The sequence below is a fragment of the Crinia signifera genome, chromosome 3 (assembly GCF_055691185.1).
Source record: "Crinia signifera chromosome 3, ASM5569118v1, whole genome shotgun sequence".
NCBI lineage: Eukaryota > Metazoa > Chordata > Amphibia > Anura > Myobatrachidae > Crinia > Crinia signifera.
The window spans coordinates 245,427,540-245,445,329 of NC_139219.1; the positions used below are offsets into that span (position 1 = coordinate 245,427,540).

Consider the following 17,790-nt stretch of genomic DNA (forward strand, 5'->3'; position numbering starts at 1 on the left):
TCGGAGACGAAACGCGATTTGGGTTGTTTCCATGCGGTTCACAAGAATCTGAATTTGTAAATGTCATACATTTGTATTTTTAATAAATGTGATTGAATTATTATTCTACCAATTTGCTTGAAACCTGAGCACATAATAAGGTGGTGGGAATTCCTACAGCGCCCTCTACATCTTTTCTCATATATATATATCTGAAAGTTGGGATCCCGACTGACAGGGGAAATTTTCCCTCGTGGAGGTCCAAAGAAGGAGAACAGGACCTGTGGCGAGCGCAGAATTATTATTATTTATTCAGTTTCTTATATAGCGCATACATATTCCGCAGCACTTAGTTGAACGTTCACATCAGTCCCTGCCACAGTGGAGCTTATAATCTATATTCTCTACCACATATACACGCACACAGACATTGTAGGGTTCATTTTGTTAGGAGCCAAATAACCTACCGGGATATTTTTGGATTGTGGGAGGAAACCGGAATACCCACACAAGTTCTGGGAGAATATACAAACTCCGCACAGTTAGGGCCATGGTGGGAATCAAACCCATGACCTCAGTGCTGTGAGGCAGTAATGCTAACCATTACGCCATCCATACTGCAGAAATCACCAAGCCGACAGCATGGTGAGTGCAGTGAGCCCGCAAAGGGCTTCGATGCGCTCGCCCCCCTGACTGAGTACAGCAGTCGTTACTACAGCCAGAGTTATACCCAAAGTGTTAGGAGTTGCGATAAAAAGACAGCAAATACATAGCCTAATCAAGGTGTATTTGCACTAGCAGTTGGGTCAGAGCAACACCATAAATAAATAATTAGAGGGTCATGCATTACTTGGAATATGTCTACGTAAGTTCCAATCCGTATTTTCATATAATTTAGATCGAGTTTTTGAGCTAAATTATCTTTGGTATTAATGAAGGGTTCCCATTTTTGGAAACATTTCATTACACCCTTATTAACCTAAGGCATGGTATATATCCTATCAAAGTTTTATATATAGGTATATATCCTATCACTTTTTTCCACATTTATTTTTATGTTACAGCCTTATTCCAAAATGGAATATATTCTTTTTTTTCCCCTCAAATTTCTACACACAATAACCTATAATGAAGTCAAAGGAATTGTCTGTAGACCTCCGAGAATTGTCTGTAGACCTCCGAGTCTCAAGGCACAAGTCTGGGTTACAGAAAAATATTTGCTGCATTTGAAGGTCCCAATAAGCACAGTGGACTCCATCATCCGTAAATGGAAAAAGTTCAGAACCACAGGACTCCTCCTAGAACTGGCCGGCCATCTAAACTGAGCATTCAAGGGAGAAGGACCCTAGTCAGGGAGGTGACTAAAAACCTGACTGTCACTCTGTCAGAGCTACAGCATTCCTCTGTGGAGAAGAGAAACTGCCAGAAGTAGAATCCTCTCTGCAGCAATCCACCAATCACGCCTGCAGGGTAGAGTGGCCAGACGGAACCCACTCCTTAGTTAAAAAGCACATGGCAGCCAACCTGGCATTTCCTAAAAATGCACCTGAAGGACTCTCAGACCATAGAAACAAAATCCTCTGTTCTGATGAGACAAAGCTTAAACTCTTTGTTGTGAATGCCAGGCGTCATGTTTGAAGGAAACCAGGCACCACTCATTACCAGGCCAATACCATCCCTACAATGAAGCATGGTGGTGGCAGCATCATGCTGTTGGGGATGTTTTTCAGCGGCAGGAACTGGGACACTACTCAGGATAGAGGGACAGAAAAATTCAGCAATGTACAGACACACCCTGGATGAAAACCTGCTCCAGAGCTCTCTTGACCTCAGACTGGGGCAAAGGTTCATCTTTCAGCAGGACAACAACCCTTATGCACAGCCAAGATATCCATGGAGTGGCTTCAGGACAACTCTGTAAATGTCCTTGAGTGGCCCAGACCTTAATCCGATTGTACATATCTGGAGAGATCTGAAAATGTCTGTGCACCGACGCTTCCCATCCAACCCGATGGAGCTTGAGAGGTTCTGCAAAGAGGAATGGATGAAACTGCCCAAAGATAGGTGTGCCAAGCTTGTGGCTTCATATTAAAAAATACTTGAGGCTGTAATTGCTGCCAAAGGTGCATCAACAAAGTATTGAGCAAAGACTGTGAATACTTTTATATTCATGTGATTTCTTAGTTTTTTATTTTAAACAAAAATCTCCCCAAAAACTTTTCACATTGTCATTATGGGGTATTTTGTGTAGATTTTTGAGGGGAAAATTCAATGTATTGGAATAAGGCTGTAACATAATAAAATGTGGAAAAAGTAAAGCACTGTGAATACTTTCTAGATGCACTAAATTGATCATGTTCTAGATTGAATAATAAGCAGATGTAAACCAAGCCTGGAAGAACATGATTAACTGAAAACCCTGAATTTTAGCAGTTACCCAGAGCAGGGATTAACCATTTTGGCTTAATTACAGCCATATTACTTTCTCATTTAAAAGCACAAGATATAAAAAATTACTTGTGAATATCTTGCTTTAAGATACTTGTTGGACGTTTACTGGAACATGCATTGTGTTTATTTCCCCTAGGTTCTGCATTCCAGTACTGGCCATTCTTACGTAGGCTGGACCTCTCCTGTAATAAGGCAGCAGGGGGTGGATTCCGAGAGGCTGCAGCGCATCTAACTGCCTTTAAACAGCTGGAGCTATTGGATATTCATCAATGCAGCCTTACCGGAGAGGATGTTGCAGCGCTAAGTAATTATAGGGCTTATTTATTTATATTCATATTAATTCTTATGGGTTTTTTTCTTTTTCAAATTTTGCTATAGCGCTTGAGTGCTCCTGAGTGGGGTTAAAATTTGGGGTTTAAAGTTTTTAATTAAATGTGTACAATGCGAGGATATCCTAACAATATATTTTCAATGAGAACCCTTTTGAAATATCTTTATCCTGAATTATTTTGACCCATAGCATAAATAGATCAAATTTTTTAAGTACATGATGCACTAATATAATAGTCCACAAACTTTTGCCACGGCAGTAATGTATAGGGGCATTAGGAGAAAATTGGGCAGATCACAATTAGGTAAACATAATGAAAGCGATAACCGTTTTTGAAGAGGTGTTCAATAAATGTATACTTTTTGTTTTGTAGCTCAAGTCATACCTCTTCTGTCCAATCTTCAAGTCTTGGATATATCGTCCAATAAGAATGTCGGACTTTCACCTGAACATCTCTTTAGCAGACTACGTTTTTTGCCAAAGCTGAAATCTGTGATTATCAGCAACTGCACCTTACAGAGAGAATCCCTTGCAGGATTGGGTATGGAATGTTTTTTTTTTTTTTAGCATTTTTTAAATATTAATTAAAAATTATTTTTAAAATTTGTTTTATCATTCTTTCCAGCCACAAGAGTCTTTGTTATGAATTATTTGATGTATGATGTCCTATAAACATTGTGGTGACACTACTACGGAGTGCCTTCCCCTTCCTCGCCAACCTATAAAGCTTCATAAACTAACAATCAGAGTCTCATTCTGTCACAAGTCCCTCTTGCCTTTACACTAGAGATCAACTCAACTTCAGATTACAAATATTTAACATAGACTTCATATTAAATGAAGCTGCTGAATGCTGTTACCTTGTATAAACAGCCAACCGGCCCTCACACTACAATAATAGCTTCCACTACATAGCAATAATAGTCCCTACAACAGTATATTACATGTATAGCCCATTATATAAACAGCCCCCAAAAGCCTCCACATTACTTCTGTACTCCACTACATTACATTAGGTACTTGTTTCCTAGCACGGCCACAATGATTTCTATCGTGGTGGTCGTGTCGGAAAAAATCGTGTCGGTCGCGTCGGGTGCATACCAAAACGCACACGACGCGACCGACGCGATGTACCTGATTTCTCCATAGGCTTCAATGTTAAAACATTGAAGCCTATGGAGAAATCGGGTCCATCGTGTCCATAGGCTTCAATGTTAAATTATTTTAACATTGAAACTGAGTCCATTTAACATAGTAAAAAATGGGTAAAGGGCCAATATGGGCCATTTCTCATTGGGTATGGCCCCGTCAAGTGTGTAAAAAATAATGGCCCCCCATTGTGGCCGCCACCCCATGATTGACGCGAACCCGAAGCGTGGCGAGCGCAGCGGTGCGCGTCCTCCAACCTTTTCATTCCCCTACTATCCACGTCGGCATGGAGTTGAGAATAGATTAGTGTGGCGAGCGCAGCGAGGGGACGCGGACAGCTGTGAAGCCTGCGAGGGGACGCGGATACCTGTGAAGGTATCCGCGTCCCCTCGCAGGGCTCGCTGCGCTCGCCACGCTTCGGGCTCGGTGGCTCGCTGCGCTTGCCACACTAATCTACTCTCAACTCCACGCCGACGTGGATAGTAGGGGAATGAAAAGGTCGGAGAACGCGCACCTGCGCTCGCCACGCTTCGGGTTTGCGTCAATCGTGACGGGGCCATACCCAATGAGAAATGGCCCATATTGGGCCTTTTCCCATTTTTTCCTATGTTAAATGTACTCAGTTTCAATGTTAAAATATATTAACATTGAAGCCTATGGACAAATCGGGTCCATCGCATAGGCTTCAATGTTAAATATTTTAACATTGAAGCCTATGGAGAAATCGGGGGCATCGCGTCGGACGCGCATAGGCTTCAATGTTAAAATATTTTAACATTGAAGCCTATGGGGAAATCATGGGCATCGCGTCGGTCGCGTCGTGTGCCTTCTTAAGGCACACGACCGATGCGATGTACCACAGTTGTGCTTTTTTCAAGGGAAATCGCAGGCATCGCGGGCCTTAAAGTTAAGGCACACGATGCCCGCGATTGTGGCCGTGCTAGGAAACAAGTACCTTACATTATTAGCACCCAACTCCCACACTGCATTAACATCATCTTATGTCCATAATCCTAGCAGGGTTCACAATACACATATAACTCCATTACATAACTGTGTTAGCTTGTATTGTACTACAATACATTAGCACCCAAGCCTACATTGCATTAATGCCCCACTAGAACATTACACTTATACATGTTCACCATACTTGCCTAATCCTAAGGAAAGGAACAGAGGTGAAGTAGAGGAACATAAGGAAGGGGAGAGGGGAAGTAAATGGGTGTGGTATAGCGGTCTGACCATCGGGATCCCGATGGTCAATATCCTGACATTGGAATCCCGACTGCCGGTGCTCCGACAGGGGGGGCTCACTTCTCTCGCCACAGGTTCTATTCTCTATGAATAGTCCCCATAGAGGTCCATAGTCCCTCTATGGGGACTATGGACCCCCACAAGGGAGAATAGCCCCTGTCAGTTGGGATCCCGACTGTCAGCATTTAAACAGTTGGGATTCCGATGTCGGGCAGTCATCCAGCACCGTACCAGATAGGGAGGGGATGTGTGTGGAATGAGACCGCAAGACATCAGGGTTGAGGGACAGATTTCCTGATCATTGCTGGGCCACGGAGATCTTGATTCATCCTTGTCGATAGCTTTTTTTTTGTTTAAATACCTAAGATGATTCCTTCTTTAATAGTTGTATTTTCACTCCCCTGTTCTCTATGTGCTCAATACCTAATGTATAATACTTGACTTCTTTTATTATTGCAAATCAACTCCATATGATAAAGAGTATCATCCGTACAAAACAAGTACTTTAAAATTTGTTTTAATTGGGCAGTATATGTTTTAATGACCTCCTGTTTGATATTTGTATGAGGCTAGAGAACAAGATAGCTCTGAAGCATAGACCAGGGCTGTAGAGAGCAAGGACAGGCCCGGGTCTAATCACAGAGGAGTGACCACACCCCCTTTTCCCCTTAAATATACAATAAATAGTATATGGTATAGAGTACAGTCCTCCAACAGGGCTGGGCCTAGTACCCTCCTCTCCTCTAGGAGCCACTGGCAGAGAATGCAATTGCAATATAATGGGGAGTTGCGTATGCATTACCAAAACCCTGCTTACGGTTTGCAGGTATTAAAAAAGAAAATATGTTTTATTTCAATTTAATGTTTCAAAATTCAATGTTTGCAACCAATTTTTGTTTTATTTATGCTAAGATATAGGGCCTAATTCAGACCTGATTGCAGGACAGATTTGTTCTTAAAATGGGCAAAACCATGATGCATTGCAGGTGGAACAGATGTAACACATGCAGAGAGAGTTTGATATTGGTGAGTTACGTTGTTTCTGTGCAGGGTAAATACTGGCTGCTTTATTCTTATGGTGTGTACACACGGTCAGATGTGCCTTAAGATGCGATCCACGATCCGGGATCGGATCGCATTGCAAGGCACATCCAATTTGCATACAATTCTGACTACGGATCGGGATCGCAAGGGTTAAAACCCTTGCGATCTGCATCCGATTCTGATCCGATGTTGACTATATACGTCAACATCGGAAGGCAATGTGTACCGTGTGTACACACTATTACACTGCAATTGAGATTTCAGTTTCAACACATCCCACCCAAATCTAACTCTCTCTGCACATGTTACATCTACCCCACCTGCAGTTTAGCATGGTTTTGTCCATTTTGAGTATAAATATGTCTTGCGATCAGGTCTGAATTAGGCCCATAATCTGTAAAAAGTGGTTCCCCTATTATTAAACTCTACCTTTTTTAAATTTAGACATACTGTATAACCCATACGAAAGCACCCTACTTTTCCCTACCTGATCTAGAGAAATATCTCCCTTGGGGACCGTCCACTGTGTTGTTGGGATCCATAATTGTACACAATGAAAAGGAACATGTGCAAAGTGTTGTGCAAAGTGGTTCCTTCATCATTGCAGCACATGGACAGGAGGCAGCTAGAGGTCACCAAAGGGAGGAAACCTGTTCATTCTTCCAAGGAACCTCAATGTGTTTGCCATTATTTTTCTAAATTGTAATATAAAGTTGGAATTAACCATTGGCCATGATGTCTACCATTTAATTAAAATATGAAAGACCTTTACAGAAATTTACATTCCATGCATACAGCGCTGTCCCGACATGTAAAGTCATTTTATTTCGGTTTACTTCCATGTTAAGGCCAACGTTGAAAGTATACAATTACAGTATGTGGCCTTTCCTTCTCTTCAGATTAGTGGTATTGTATTCATAGGTTATTCATTGTGTCACCTTAACTTCATCTGTGATGTCTTTTCTGCAAACTCTGGCTCTGAATGCTATGTTCTTAGCTATGATTCTGTTAGCAGAAGGTAAAATGTATTTGCTCTTTACACTGTAAATTAATAAATTGATGTATCCTCAGCTGAAGCTTCCCGTTATCTAACGGACCTGCAAAGGTTGGATCTTTCCTGGAATAAGTGTGTAGGTGGAAACCTGAAAATGTTTTCCGAAACCCTGAAAAATACTACTGTCCTACAAAGCCTTCTCCTGAGCAGCTGCAATCTGCTTACACAAGATCTGGCAGTTTTAGGTACATTCTGCATTAACAAGTATCTGTAGCAAAGATTGGACCAAAGAGTGACCTCTTAACACAATTTCTACCATTTAAAAAATTGAAAATTAAAAACATTTCTCAATAAGAAACTTTTGGCTTAGGGGTGCCATGAATATTTTTTTGATACTTTAGGGCATTGTGATTCAAAAAAGTTTGGGAACGACTTGTATAAAAGGCTAATATGCTGTGCACAAGGGTATAATTAGACATTTCTGAACCAGCACATTTTCTATGGGGCCCAATGTATTTCAAACAGACCTCTAACTGAAACTCCCTATATTGATTTTCAGTGTGGCTACTTTTAAAGTAAACTGACGTTAACCAATCACATGCATCCTTTTGGTTATTATGACTTGTCCATTAGAGAGCTGTATTAAATTTGCACTCCTTCCCCCCCCTCCCCCCCTTTCCCCTCACAGCTTTGGGACCAGAAGCAACTGCCTACCATGCTACTACTGTAGTTCCATCCCTGTAGGCGCACATTTTCCAGGAATGCATACCTGTGCCATAATTTTCTTTGATGAACTCATATTCCCATGGACATTTGTCCAGCATTACCTATGTGTATCTGCAGAATAACCCCTCCTTTTATCATGCCTAAATCACCAAGGGGCCCATTTTTCAAAGCATATTTAAGGCTATTTCCCAGAAAGCACCAGATTATGGGGGTTAGCCACAAATATTTGGTATACCAGCAATGCATGAAGGAGAGACTGCAGCAAGTATCTCTGATAACCTACAGCGGCATCCTCCCCATAGGTTTCTATCTGAAATATGATGCTGGCCACTGTATCTTAGCACATCTGAAAATGGTGGTAGTTCATTGTAGCCTGTGGGCTACACATCACAGTAGTAGCCAGCAGAGGGTTTCCTGGAACCCTTCCTAGAAGTGGCTGCTGTGTATCTGCGATTTAGTGGCAGAGCAGCAGTCCCGACACCACACTCAGATTGCAGGGACGGCAAAGTGCCAAGTTTTCCCTCTTTATGCTGCCATAATGATCACATGTGGAAGCTATTACTGTATAGAGGACGGCAGGATAAAGAGACTGACATGAAAAATATCTAATTTTAACGACCATAAGATAAGATTGTTGATTGGCTTAAGTATTATTAAGAAGGGAGCACTGAGTATTTCTCCTACTGGCTGGGACCCAATACTCTAATCATGGTTCTTCGATTTTCTAGTGTCCTTATTTGATATGAGTAAAGTTAGACCCCTTAGTATATAAATGCTGTGTAAAATATCCATTTATCCACAATAATAATGTTATTACTGTAAGTAATTAGATGTGTCTTTGTATTTTAGCATCAGCAGCACAAGACGGGCATCTGGACAACTTACAGCAGCTGGACCTTGCCTACAATGACACCATACCTGATGAAGGCTGGTCCCTCTTCTATGAAAGTGCTCCTGCTCTGAAGAATGCTGTGGAAATAGATATGAGCCTGAGACCTGCTTCTGCTCGTGACTGTGGGCCATGGTTCATTCACTTACTCTCCAGTCTGCAGAAGCTGCCTACGCTGCGGGAACTGGGAATGCAGCGCTGGGTACTGTCTGCAGCAGAGCAGCAGCAGCTGAACCGTATCCAGAGGGAAAATAACATCAATATTCACTATGACTGATCGTGGTATAAATACAATTACACATGAAGAAAGAACAGGTTTTACATCTGTATTCCCAAAGTCCCAACTATGATTAGCACGGATAGGCTATTCTCTTTAAATCTCCCAAAGAAAAGAGCCTACCTTCTTGACAATTACAAAAGTGTACTCGTTTATCTACAAATAAAGTTTAAGATTTTATAGTTTACTAAACACAGAGCTGTTTTTGTGGATAAGAATATCAAAACACAATTCTTTCTAAACCTAAAATTGTGCTTCCCTCTGGCCCGGAGGATGGCTGATTGCCTGTACACACCAGGAAGATTTCATGATAGACTGATCAATCTCTGTCCCATCCTTTATCAATATGCACCGTACAGCAGTGAAGATATTAGTGGGGCCCGGGGATCACACAAACATTGGTACACGCTTTAAGATCTATCCGATATGTTGTTCGGATACGGCTGAAAACAATAGTCCTCACCGTAATCTTCGGAGTTTGGTCATCAAACTATTTATGGTGGTATCGCATAACAAAGACATTTGGAGGAAAGATGTACACTGCACCCTGTGAAGCTCTCAAAAAAAATGTCTATTGGACTTATTCATTAAAGTGAATGAGCCTTATAACTGTGGGGAAATTTTAGTAACCGGTTAATTCATGATGCTTGGAGTCCCTATTTGACCACCATTCATTCATCAAGCTCCAAAAACGGAAAGTGTCCGGAGCTTGGTGACCAGAACTGACACCATCTTCGGGCCACTGAGCCACACTCTTTCCTATTGGAAGGAGGTCCAAAGTGCGAAGAGGAATCCATTCTGCCCCCTATGGCCCTGCCTTTTGCTGGTACTTAGTAGTGATGATAGTTTATATTATCCGTGCAGTGAATCAGTACTTGGTGTCCACTGCCACAGCTCGCATTCAGCTAGAAACATAAGTCCACTGGACCACTGTAAATTATAACTAATAGGCCCCTAATAAGAGTTTAAAACTCGTTAGGACACCTCCTAGCTTCATATGTTTGATTTAAGACTAAAGGGGGTATTCAATCCCGGATCAATTGCAGCGGGGGATTGAATACCGCCCTAAAGATTGGTGTATGTACAGTATGTTGTATTTTATTTATACAGCACCAATACAATATAGGTAATGTTATAGGTAATGAGGAGCAGCGGGGACAAATGCAGACATGTCTCAACCATTTTTTTTGGGTGGGGGGGGGGTGGTGTTGTTTGAGACTGCTACTGTGAACACGTAAGCAGCTGCAATAGCTCCTCTATCTTCCTGCAGTCCTGCTGAGTGACCAGAATAATTGGCTGTTCTGGGACCGGTTCTGTGTCTATGTATACAGCCGTTGGGATTTGCAAAGCCCCTGGTGAGCGTCTCAATAGAAATCCAGGTGGTTGCACCAATATGTTCGTACAGTATAGTAAATAAATCATAGCTGCAATATTTTGGACCCCTCTGAATCAGGCCCATAAGTCTCAATACTTCTTATAGATTATAGTGACATATGAAATACTTAGCTCAGGACATCATACTATGGCAGATTTGGGTACTTATGTATTATCTGGGCTCCCATGTTAAATGCACCCCATTTTTTCACACCCCTACTATCCAACTATGCATGGAGTTGATTTTATATAGTGTGGCGAGCCACCAAGCCCGAAGCGTGGTGAGGGAACGCGGTCTCATAAGAAAAACGGGAGCCCAGATGTTACATAAGTACCCAGATTTGTAATGGCTTTAAACGTATGTCACAGGGGATCGAGAGGCCATTGACATTTTTTAAATTCAATGATTTTTATTAGTTTTTCAGAGACAAACAAACACACAATAACAATTATTCCCATACGACTAGTAATAGGATCATGAAGTGCAAGGGTTCCAAGGTGTACATCAATATCACAGTTTCACAATATAGTACAGGGTATATCATAGATGTTCATTATGGTCCGAGATTGAAATATGTTCCAAAAGGGACAATCCTACACAGTGCCTGTAGGCGCCACACGAGCACTGCCGTACTTTAATAACACAAAGGATATATCATCCGCCATATTATTCTATTGGTATAGCCACTTGAGACCCTGAAGCCCAATGCACCCCAGAATAAACACAGAATATATAAACATAATATAAAAAAATATTAATAAGCCCAAAACAAACCTCCCCAAAAAAACCCCACCCTGTATGACCTAACCCCAACTAAAGAATACCTGGATCCCTGAACATCCCGTAACCCCCTATACCCAAAAGCAAACCAAACCATAACCCCCCACCCTGTATGACCTGACCCCAACTGAGGTATACCTGGATCCCCAATAACTTCCCCTAGTCTAACCCACTATACTAACTAACCTATTCCCCTCCCTCCCCTCCCCACCTTAATATAACTAATCTATTAAGTACCCACCCCTACCCGGGTAGTTACAGGAGGTAGCAAGTCAGTGACATTAGCCAGAGGGGGTATAGAGCATCTACCCCAATAGCTAACACGCCACACAAAGTAACCTGCCCCACCTATCCCACCCAACTAACAAATGAAGGATAGCAGGCAAATGGACCAAAGAACATATAATGTAATAACAACCGCAACAGTATCAATATCAGCTCTCCCCTTCCCTTCAAAAAGAGATAAACGTATATAAAGGATAAAAACAAACCATGACGGCCACGCTATCAACCCGGAGTAACACAACGAAGTCTGTATTTCGGCCTTACATGTTGCCACAGAAACAGGATATACTATACTTGTAATGCAGAGAAAGTAGGAAAATAATCATTGAGAGTTAGAGAGAAGGGAGGTGTGAGATTAAGATAAGAGAACAGAAGTATCCATGTAATATAGAATGTTAATCCGGCCAGTCTATAGCTCCAGTGGACGCACAGATTGTCACGTCAGGTTTTTCAGCATCAGGATAAGTTCCATAGTAGGTAGAGGAGTAGAGCCAGAGTAATATAGAGATCCTTAAACGGAAGTAGAGCCGTCCTGGGTACTCAGGGGCAAACTCAGAATGGTGAGCTACATTGTTCCATAGGGCCTTGATTGTAGGTGCAGGTATCTGATGGCACATATCCTGGGCACAGAAAGACGCAGGAGCCATAGGTGTAGGTGCAGGTATCTGATGGCACATGTCCTGGGCACAGAAAGACGCAGGAGCCATAGGTGTAGGTGCAGGTATCTGATGGCACATGTCTTGGGCACAGAAAGACGCAGAAGCCATAGGTGTAGGTGCAGGTATCTGATGGCACATGTCCTGGGCACAGAAAGACGCAGGGGCCATAGGTGTAGGTGCAGGTATCTGATGGCACATGTCCTGGGCACAGAAAGACGCAGGAGCCATAGGTGTAGGTGCAGGTATCTGATGGCACATGTCCTGGGCACAGAAAGACGCAGGAGCCATAGGTGTAGGTGCAGGTATCTGATGGCACATGTCTTGGGCACAGAAAGACGCAGAAGCCATAGGTGTAGGTGCAGGTATCTGATGGCACATGTCCTGGGCACAGAAAGACACAGGGACCATAGGGGTAGAGGCATAATAGGGCTCAGGATAAATGTCCCCAGGGATGACAGTGTTCATAGCATGGACAGCTGCAGGAGAGGCAATAACTCTACTCACGCCCGATAATGTAGTTATAAGCCTGGATGCAGAGGCTGTAATAGCGCATAGGATCTGGTGCAGAGGGTCCCCCATCTCATCCCCAGCACGTGGAGTGGGCAGAAGTGTAAAGGCAGACTCACAATCTCAAAGAGGGGGAGGCGGCTAGCACGCCTCCAATAGAGCAGTCAAATAAAGATTGCCCAACACGTAGTGACCCGATGTGCAGGGGAGAGGGCTAGAGGTTTCAGGCCTGTGTTCAGAGGAATGGAGAAATGGCGCCTATGACGCTGATCCCTACTGGGCAAGATGGCCGCGGTCTCTACCTTGCTTCTATGATAGAGTGCCGAACTGTGCTGGTCGTAAGGTAAGTGGAGTTGACAGGCGCCGCAGGAGACCGTCAGACGTGAGGCAGCAGTACAGGCTGTCCGGGCAGGAGTGTAGCCTTCCATAGCTCCGGATCTCAGCTTCTATGCGAGGCAGCAGCTGCAAGATGGCGCCGGCGTATGATCACCACCACGGGACTACACTGCAACGGAGCGAATATCCCAGGAGCGGGCGGTCGGATTCCGGATCTGAAGTAATAGGAGTATGCTAGGAAAGTTCCCCCACCAGACAGTGCAGTGAAATGGACCGGAGCGGTTGTAGGATGGTCACCAAGGATAACTGTAGCAGGGAGCTGTTAAAGGATGGGTCCGTTCACATGGCCGCCGTAACCACGCCCCCAGGCCATTGACATTTTAATATAGCTAAACAATCATTAAGTGACACCAAAAGCAATTATATTATCATTTGTCTATCGGATATCACTGATGGACTATTGGGATATCTACTGACACTTTCTTTTAACAGGTTGATTTTGTTTGGAGCTCTGAAATACACATTAAACCTTTACTAACTTTTGTGTCCTTTATTCTAAATATACATGGATAATTGGTTACCCATGTGCTGGTTGCACACAAACACAACTGAAAAAATATGTACAACTTAAACTTGTTAATAATAAAATATATCTAATATATAAAAGTGGAAATTTGTCTGTCCTGTCTTCTATACAAATCCATAGATTACAAGGTAAGAATGCAATTCTACATATGAGTGTATAAAAACAGGGTGGGGGCAACTAAAGAAAATCCAAATTGAAATTAATTACTGTTCATTTTGTATTAATTAAAAACCACAATTTTTGCTGTATGCTCATATTGATTTTTCCAGCATAGCTCTGGAATAACTGCAGCAATTTACACCAAACTTGGTACACATATTACTTACGGTACTTGTGTAGTTTCACGGCGGCAGTTACATGTCAGCGTAGCCTCCCTGTCCATATCAGCGTCGTGTCGTGGCTAGCCGGAGCTTGCGTAGTCAGTCAGCGCTTATTACATTGTGTGGGAACTATTGACCCCCACTATCCACGCCAGCCCAAAGCGTGGCGAGCGCACGCGTTACGCGTCCTCCCGACCTGTAAATACCCCTACTATCCACGTCGGCTGATTTTATAAAGTGTGGCACGCGCAGAAAGCCACCGTGCCCGAAGTGTGGCGAGCAGACGTGGAATACACGTCAAGTAATCCGCGTCCCCTTGCGGGGATCGCTGCGCTTGCAGCGCTTCGGCTCAGTGGCTCATTGCGCTTGCCACACTTTATAATATCAACTCCACGCCAACGTGGGGCTATGAACAGGTCGGGAGGACACGTATTTTATTGTGCATGAGACGCACTTGCGCCCGCACCCCCCTTTGTGCACAAGACACACATGCTACTTAACCCTATCTCCCTGAAGCGGACACGGGCATGGTTGCCATACCCTGCCGCAAGAATTACTGAGACGCACGAGCGTCTGAGATGCTCGTGCGTCTTAGACAGATGATCACCTCTCTGCCGGCATCCGCCAGCGCAGGGGATCTGGCAGTTACCGGCGCTGTGTGAGAGGCGCTCACTAGGCTTGCCAGGGACAGAGCTGCAGGTCCCGGGGATTGTACGGTGATTATGCTGCCTGACGGGGACACTATGCTGACTACGCAGGGCTGCCGCGGGGACACTACACTGACTACGCTAGACAGCCGTTGGGCTATGCTGACAACGTAGCTTAGCCTACGCTGAAGATGTAGCGTAGCCTGACGCCGTGAAACTACACAAGTACCTTACTTACAATTTGGGATCAAATAAATACTGTGGGTGCAAAACACCCCTAGAGATTAGGACAGCAGCACAGAGTAAATCAGGAGACATCATAACTCTGGAATGGCTGGAGCAATTTACACAACGCTTGGTACACATATGACTTACAATCTGTGAACAAACTCTGTGGGGGTAACACACCCCTAGCATGCCTAGTGGTGGGGCAGCAGCACATACTATATCAGGACATGCATGATATGTCATGGATAACAGGGCTGCATGTGACAGGGGCAGTGTCATGATGTGAGGAGGGGAATGGAGATAGCTGGAAGCCACACACTGAGATATAGTGGCAGTAGCAGGGCCCCTACAGCAGCACATAGTATATCAGGAGATGCATGATGTTATTTATACTTTGTGTTTAATATTTGAAATAGATTTTTTGTAAGATGGGTACTTCAGCTAGTTACATTATAATATATTTGTGGCATTACTGAAGATGCTCCCTCCATGACATGGCGCTATAATCATGTCATCGTGGAGTCGTCCCCGCTATGCAAAGCATTATGTCACGGTAAAATAAGGGGATGAGGCCATAATGACATGGTTCAATGCAAATCTCATCATCAGCCCCCTGGGCTGCTCACTTCACTAAGGAACAGGGTAGCATTGCACTGCATGTGGGAGAAGGGTCTACTCTCTCCAGAGTCCTGATGACATTCTGGGAGAGTAATTAGTATAGCTATTACGTGGAAAGTGCAGAGTCCTATCAGTGGAATTACTATACTGTAGTCATTTTAGTTTTAGGGGGATGTACTGTGGTTCTCGGAGTCAAGAGATTTATTTGAGTGAATTGTATATTGATCACTGTGGTTATTTTTCCCATAATTGGTGCGATTTTGTCTTTTCTGTCTACAATCTCTTCTATTTTACCTCCTATATTGTACATTATCACTCAAAGCGCCATGCTAAAAATGTATTTTCTATTGTTAATATCTACGTCCGTAATTCCTATTATGCTGTCTTTAGCAATTTTTTATAGGGATTTTCAATATTGCCATATATAGATTTTGACAAACGAGCCAGGAGCCCGGTACGTATGGGTCTGGCAGGATTGGTCCTACGAGGCTTCATTGTGTGCACCGTGGTAAGTGGCCATGTTTGAGTTCCTAGTGTGGGTCCACAGCTCCCCCTGAGTCCTATGGGAAGTAGCAGTGTCAAGGGCCCCTTAAGGTGCCCATACACGTTACAATTATTGTATACAATAATTGTAACGTGTATGGGCACCTTTACACTTGTGAGATTTGATCCAATTTGAGTCAATTTATCTGACAAAATCTGATGTGCCCATCTGACAAAATCTTATGTGCCTGATGTGTAGGAGACAATCCACAATCCCTTGCCATTGGGTATAACCAAGAGATTGGAAGAGATTGAACCTCCTGCACATAGGATAAATCTCGAGTCAATCAGGTTTAATTTGTTGTAAGGGGGCCTTCAGACTGGGGCATGAAGGCCCCACCGGGGGAATGCAATGGTAGTGGTCCATGCATGGGGGTGTGGCCAGGCACCAGAGGTTTGGCTTACCATTATATAGCCATATGTATAACACTGCAAACCATTTGTGGTACCTTAAAATTAAGTGCATTGTCTTTAGTATAAGGACAAATTAGTAAACTTTTATTCATATTCACTATATTTAAGCTTACTATTGAATGTAATCAAGTGTGTACACAAGCAATGAAAGGTCAATATTTTGCTAGTGGTTTTTAAGTTAGTGCTGGGTAGTCCAGCAATAAGCCCTTTGTGATGTCATGCAGGGCCATGGGGTGTCCCCATGAAAATGCTGGGCATTCCCATGGGTATGAGTGCAGGACACAGTCTGCCGAAGGGCTGGCGGCTGATATCTCATGATGTCAGCCGTCCGTCCTGTCTCCGTCCTGGCGTTCACAAATATAAGGCAGTCTCCACTGACTTATATTTGCGAAGGCAGGAAAAATAATTCAATGGTTGGTGACCGTCGAATGATTTCTTCTGCTGCGGGCACATGCAAGGGGATGTGTCTTCGTAAGACATCGGGGGAAATGTCTGCGGGGGATATTCGCTGGGGTGGCGTCACAAGGACTCGGTAAGCTGCGAACTTCACAGTTTACAGAGTTAATAAGAATCACCCCCAATATATTTTGACATTGGTTACGTTTTGTGACGTAATATTAAAATGTGTTTTCTTTAATACAGTGATGAATTATTAAACTTTTATTCATACGTTATTGCTGTTTTTTGAAGTTACTATTAAATTTAAACACGTTTACACAGACAATGGAAGGTCAATGTCTCACTAGTGGTCAGTTGGCCTTTTATGATCCCAGAAGTCCGGCAAAAGGGCCTTGGAGGTTAGGGAGGGTTACAGACAAGACAAACCTGCCTGAAGTACGAATTTCAAATTGCAACTGAGGGCTTGACTCTGGTTGACTCGCTAAGCAGCGTAAAATAACTGCTTAGCAAGCCATGTAGTGCCACCCACCGCTATGCGAATATCCCCGCTGCATTGCGAAGGGATCTTTTCCCCTGTTCCCAAATATAAGTCAATCTTGACTGAACTATATTGGCGGCTTCCGGCTCAGAGAATGGGGTGGGCAGATGTCCTGTGATGTCAGCCACCTGCCCTGGAAGCAATCAACCCGACTGCGTTTGCATGGGGACTTTCCAGCATTATTTGTGGGTATGCCCACCATTTTTGTGGGTATGCCCAGAAAACGCAAGGTGTCCCCATGCAAACACCCCCTGCCTACCTCCGCCCACCCTGTGTGAACACCATGGTGACTATGCAAGTCACCTAAGGCGTCCGCACAGTGGCCCTGCACATGTGCATATGCGAATATGGGCATGCGTAGAGCCAAAACATCGGTCCCTGGTGCGAATACGGCAGGGACTGAGCAGACAACAATCGGCCCTGAGCATGTCATTTTACAGAGAATACACTAAGCTGTTGAG

At 43.6% G+C, this 17,790-nt stretch overlaps 1 protein-coding gene across 2 annotated transcripts in view; it reads left to right on the plus strand.

Annotated features, from left to right (window-relative positions):
• LRRC31 (leucine rich repeat containing 31) overlaps window positions 1-9,286 on the plus strand; it is a 39,622-nt gene extending 30,336 nt beyond the window's left edge. For both annotated transcript variants that reach the window (XM_083177798.1, XM_083177799.1), the window contains exons 7-10: window positions 2,567-2,734; window positions 3,135-3,302; window positions 7,280-7,447; window positions 8,778-9,286. In XM_083177798.1, coding sequence (XP_083033924.1) covers window positions 2,567-2,734; window positions 3,135-3,302; window positions 7,280-7,447; window positions 8,778-9,094 — 821 coding nt within the window. In that variant the 3' untranslated portion in view covers window positions 9,095-9,286. The remainder of the gene's footprint in view (window positions 1-2,566; window positions 2,735-3,134; window positions 3,303-7,279; window positions 7,448-8,777) is intronic.
• Window positions 9,287-17,790: the final 8,504 nt, after the last annotated feature.